The sequence below is a fragment of the Otolemur garnettii genome, unplaced genomic scaffold (genome assembly GCF_000181295.1).
Source record: "Otolemur garnettii isolate 467f Iridium unplaced genomic scaffold, OtoGar3 scaffold00065, whole genome shotgun sequence".
NCBI lineage: Eukaryota > Metazoa > Chordata > Mammalia > Primates > Galagidae > Otolemur > Otolemur garnettii.
In genome coordinates, this window is record NW_003852460.1 from 990053 (window position 1) to 996032 (window position 5980).

Genomic DNA, 5980 nt, shown 5'->3' on the forward strand with positions numbered 1-5980 from the left:
AGAGAGAGATGGGGACACAGAGAGATGGAGAGAGATGGGGGGACACAGAGACGGAGAGAGATAGGGGGACACAGAGATGGAGAGAGATGGGGGACACAGAGAGATGGAGAGAGATGGGGACACAGAGAGATGGAGAGAGATGGGGGGACACAGAAAGACAGAGTTGGGGAGACAGATGGAGAGAGATGGGGGAACACAGAGAGATGGGGGACACAGAGAGACAGAGACACGCAGGGAGAGGCAGAGATAGAGACAAAAACACAGAAAGACAGAAACAGGGAGAGAAAGACAAAATGCAGAGAGAGGGGAGGGAGACACTGAGAAAAAGGAGAGAAAGAAGGGCAGCCCCTGTGGCTCAGAGGAGCAGGGCACCGGCCCCAAATGCTGGAGGTGGCGGGTTCAAACCCAGCCCCAGCCAAAAACTGCAAAAAATTAAAAAAAGGAGAGAAAGAAGGGAGAAGGGGAGAGATTCAGGGAGAAAGACAGATGCAGACACAGAGAGAGACAGATGTAGGAGAGAGTGAGGGAGAGACGAGACAGGCCGAGATGGAGAGGCAGAGACCGAGAGGGGACGGGAGACAGAGAGGGAGGAAAACTCAGAGAGTGACAGAGGGACAGGACGCAGAGAGGGACACCAGCCTCCACCCTGAACCCCACTCACCACCCTTGCACCACTGTGGTCCGCACACGGAGGCTCCAGGGCAAGCCGGAGCAGCCACCTCCTTCCTCCCATCCTTCTCTCTGAGCTCTGTGCACCACAGGCCCTTTGCACGTGCCATGATCCACACAGCATCCAGTTACAAGCCCTCCTCAAGGCCACCCAGGTCACTCTGCAACCCCAAAAGCACACACACAGACTTGTCTCAGATCTCCAGGCAAGGAAGCCCCCAGGCTGCCCGGGGCCTTGGAAATCTGAGGCTCTGTGCCCTGTGCCCTCAGGTTCCATGGGAGGACTTCACGCCACACCCACGGAAAAGTATCGAGGATGAGGAGGTCTTGGCCGTGGAAGAAGTCACCACACCCTCGAAGGGCGTGTGAAGTGGACGGACAGGAGTCTCCCCTCCCGAGATTCTGGGAGCTGGTTTTTTGTTGATATTAATGCTGTGAGCCTTCGTAGAATTTTCTATATTTTTTTATTCACTTGTTAAACACACGCGGCAAACCAGCTCGCATTCTGGGGAAAGGGCGCTCCCTCCCAGTCAACTGTGAGTGTCCCCATAAACCATGACCTTTGTTGGAGTATTTCCTGTGTGCGTCCTCTCTGCAGGCAGCTAGGGGGATGGGGCCGAGCGCTGACACCTCTGTGTCTGCTCATATTTTTCTTTCATTTCCTCAACCAACTGCAGTCGAGCTGTGCCTCAGCTTCCTGCCACCCTGTACCAGGTGACCACAGCCAAGTGGCTCGAAACAGCACGTGTTTCTAATCATAGCAAGCCAGAGCTTACATGTCCCACCTGGGTCTCCCCGGGCTGCACTCCAGGGCTCCACAGGCTGCTTCCTACGAGAGGTCCCAGAGAACAATGCATTTCATACTTTTTCCAGCTCCTAGAACACGGTGTGTCCTGTGGGTGGAGGCCTCTGCTCGCTCTGACCTCTGCTGTCGTCCGCACATCTCCACATACTGATCTGAACCTCTCCCACAGGCAGACACTTAGACCCCACAGGAGGTCCGTGGATAGCCCAAGATCAGCTCCCCAACTAGTGTCGCTGCATGAATCACATTTTTAAAGTATTCACTGCTGTGCCTGGTAACAGACTCACAGGATGCAGGGTCAAGATGAGGACATCTCTGGGAATCTTATTCTGTCCTCCACATGGGATTAGGATGAGGACATCTCTGGGAATCTTACTCTGTCCTCCACATGGGATTAGGATGTGGACATCTCTGGGGACATTATTCTAATACGTGGGATTAGGATGTGGACATCGATGGGGGCATTATTCTGTCTCCAACATGGGATTAGGATGTAGATATCTTTGGGGACATTATTCTAATACATGGGATTAGGATGTGGACATTTTGGGGGACATTATTCTGTCTCCCACATGGGATTAGGACGTGGACATCTTTGGGAACATTATTCTGTCTACCACATGGTATTAGGACGTGGACATCTTTGGGAACATTATTCTGTCTCCCACATGGGATTAGGACGTGGACATCTTTGGGGACATTGTTCTGTCTCCCACATGGATTAGGATGTGGACATCTATTGATCACCTATCCATCTATTTCTATGTATCTATCCATCCACCGATCATCTAATCTCCATCTATCTGTCAATCATCTCTCTCTCTCTACATATATATAGCAGTCATCTGTTATCTGTTTATATATCAATCATCTATCCCATATTGATATCCATCTCTATCATTTATATATCTTTCCTTTTTTTAGAGTCTCACTTTGTCACCCTTGGTAGAGTGCTGTGGCCTCACAGCTCACAGCAACCTCCAGCTCTTGGGCTTAGGTGATTCTCTTGCCTCAGTGTCCCGAGTAGCTAGGACTACAGGTGCCCACCACAATGCCTGGCTATTTTTTTTTATTGTTGTTGTAGTTTGGCTGGGGTCAAGTTTGAACTCGCTACCCTTGGTATACGGGGCCAGCGCCCTACTCACTGAGCCACACGCACCGCCCTTTCTATCTTTCATTTATTTCTCCACCTATACTCCTAGATTTTGATAGGTAGATGTCTACATATAGACAGATAAGTAAATAGATAGATACAAATAACCAACATAACAAATGTCAGTAGATGCTCTTTCTAGGAAATGGTAAGAAGCCAATTCATATCTAATCAATACAAAAAATTCCCAAAGATGGCTGGGGATAGTGGCTCACACTTGTAATCCCGGCACTCTGGGAGGCTGAGGCAGCTGGACTGCCTAAGCTCAGGAGTTTGAGACCAGCCTGAGCAAGAGAACAAAACCCAATGTCTAAAATTAGCCAAGTATTGTGGTGAGTGCCTATTGTCCCAGCTACCTGGAAGGCTGAGGAAGGAGGATCAGTTGAGCCCAAGAGTGTGAGGTTGCTGTGAGCTATGATGACTCCACAGTACCAGGGTGACAGAGTGAGACTGTCTCAAAAAAGAAAAGAAAAGAAAAGAAATTCCAAAAATTGCCAGATACAGGTTGAATTATGTTTTCCCACCCAAAAGAAGGGACAGATTCCATTTCTAACCTCTGGTATGTGTGAATGTGATGTTATTTATTTATTTTTTCTTTGCAGTTTTGGGCCGGGGCTGGGTCTGAACCTGCCATCTCTGGTATATGGGGCCGGTGCTCCATTCCTTTGAGCCACAGGCGCCGCCCTGTGACATTATTTTTAAATATGGCCTTTGCAGATGTGATCATATCAAAGTGAGTCTGTCAGTGTGGTAAAGGCTCTCAGTACAACTAGTGCCCTTAGGAGAAATTTCACGCAAGACAGTGGTTCAATGCCTTAATCTCAGCACTCTGGGAGACCAAGGTAGGAGGATCCCTTGAGCTCAGGAGTTTGAGATCAGTCTGAACAACAACGAGACCCATCTCTAGTAAAAATAGAAAAACTAGCTGGGCGTGATGGTGGGTACCTGTAATCCCAGCCACTTAGGAGGCTGAGGCAGGAGGATTGCTTGAGCCTAGGAGTTTGAGGTTGCTGTGATGCCATGGCACTCTACTCAGGATGACAGAGTGAGACTTTGACTTGGAAAAAAAAAAAAAAGGAAGAAACTTGGTCTGGGAAACATGCACATATCAGAAAGACACCATGCTACGATGGCCAGAGGATGATAAAGGCAGAGATCGGCATGATATGGTGGAAGGCAGGCAATGAGGACTGGACGTCACCAGGAGCTACAAGAGGCAGAAACAATCCCCACCCCACCCTCCGAGCTTCCTGAGAGAATGAGACCCTGCCCACCCCTCAGTTTCAGACATCTGGCCTCCATCACTGTGAGGAGGACAAACTTCTCATGTAACCCCCCCCCCGGCGGGCTGGAAACTCAAGCAAGAGCTGACGCAGCTGCAGCCGTGAGTCAGAGACGTCTTTTTTCTCCGAGAAACCTCCCTTTCTTCCCTTCACCTCGTCAACTGATTGGGTGAGGCCCACCCACCTTTGGGGGGTCGGGGAGATAATCTTTACTGAGAGCCAGCCGGCCGTGGGCTTCAATCCCATCTACAAAACTGATCAACAAGAGATTGGAGGCATCACTGGAGTGTCTAGCCTGATCACCACAGAAATACGTGGAATAGGGACGTATTTCAACTTGTCCTACAACAGGGGCTTCTGGCAACCTGCCATCCACTGCCTCATCCTTGTTCTGGGTAATGCTTCCTAGGAAAATGGGCACAATCCCCCAAGGGACCAATCCTCCACCTTTGCGCCCTCCTCTCTGATCAGGCAGGTCCCAGGACAGGGTCTCATTTCTTCTACTTGCTCCTAAAATAATTTAAGGGAGCAGGTCATCTATTCTGGACCTGATGTGATCTCCCAAAAGCTTCTCTGACTTTGCAGGTGGGTTGTATCCTCCATCCCACTTAAGAGGAAACAAAAAATGTCCTGATACGTAAGCAGTGGCCAATTCCCATGGTGTAAATACTCCCGTCACAGCCAACTTCAACCTCCAATGGCTTAATTAATTAACCACAGCTCCCCAACTGCCTGGACGTCTAAAGATTGGCCCCCGGGCTTGGGAGCTCCAGCTACAGACATTCCCAACAATGACTTTTCTGCCTGTACCACAAACTCAAAGCCCTATTATCATGAATTTGTGAATTTCTTTCTTTCTTTTTTTTTTTTTTAGCCAGGGTTGGGTTTGAACCTGCCACCTCTGGCATATGGGGCCAGCGCCCTACTCCTTTGAGCCACAGGCACCACCTGATTTGTGAATTTCTCAAGAGTTTTACCGGATAATGACAAGAGAACTCTGAGTTTCTATGGGTGTGTGAGAATAGGACAGAGAGCTGTGTCAAGCAGGACCTCCGGTGGCAGTGTTGACCCTTCTGTAATTCCAGGGTTAATTGAACTCCAGGGTCCTTCTGCCTCACTCTGGCTTCTTTCTGGCTCCTGCAGGGGAAAAGTCAGCCCCATCTAAAAAATCAGGGGAAACCGACATGTTTCTGCCTTTTCTGGGATCGGTCGGGGTGATCACCTTTGGTGCCTGAAATCCCTGCATTGTGGGTCATTTCCTAAGACCAAGAACTGTCTTTAGAGGACTGAGGTGCTGACATGCCTTCCCAGACGCCCAGATCTCTACCCACCAGAAGTCTAGAGTGTAAGACAGGGTCTCTGTGTGACAAAGATCACACCTGGTGGTGTGAGGGGTTCGTGCAACGGTGACCAGGAGAAGAAACTCAGACCACACCTCTGGTGTGCTCCTCTCTGCTTTAAAATTGTGCTCTGGGGGCAGCACCTGTGACTCAGTGGGTAGGGTGCAGGCCCCATATACCAAGGGTGGTAGGTTCAAACCCGGCCCTGGCCAAATTGCAAAACAAAAAAATAGCTAGGCATTGTGGTAGGCGCCTGTTGTCCCAGGTACTCAGGAGGCTGAGGCAAGAGAATCGCCTGAGCCCAGGAGTTGGAAGTTGCTGTGAGCTATGTGATGCCACGGCACTCTACTATGGGCGATAAAGTGAGACTCTGTCTCTAAAAAAAAAAAGCAAAAAACAAAAAACTGTGCCCTGGAGTGGACAGATGGGGGAAGAAAATTCTACTAACAATAGCAACAAAAATAGAACACTTTTAGTAATGGCTGTTCAGCAGGAAACAGTGAGAACTGGGTGATCCCAATAAGATTGTGAAATAAGAATGTGTAATTTTTAGTGTCCCTATTTTCTATTCCTTTTTTTATTCTCCATTCCACCTCCCATACCCCCGCCCCGTCAGACATTTCACCTCTTTTAAATGGAGATGTTCTGCATTTATGAGCAGGGCCTGTATCAGTCATTATCACTTTAGTATAAATTTGCAGCAATCCTCCCAGAGTGGTGGAGATGCATG

At 49.1% G+C, this 5980-nt stretch overlaps 1 protein-coding gene across 1 annotated transcript in view; it reads left to right on the forward strand.

The window, feature by feature from the left end:
* CSF2RA (colony stimulating factor 2 receptor alpha subunit) overlaps positions 1 to 1242 on the forward strand; it is a 25983-nt gene extending 24741 nt beyond the window's left edge. The window contains exon 12 of the mRNA XM_012807161.2: positions 940 to 1242. Coding sequence (XP_012662615.1) covers positions 940 to 1038 — 99 coding nt within the window. The 3' untranslated portion in view covers positions 1039 to 1242. The remainder of the gene's footprint in view (positions 1 to 939) is intronic.
* Positions 1243 to 5980: the final 4738 nt, after the last annotated feature.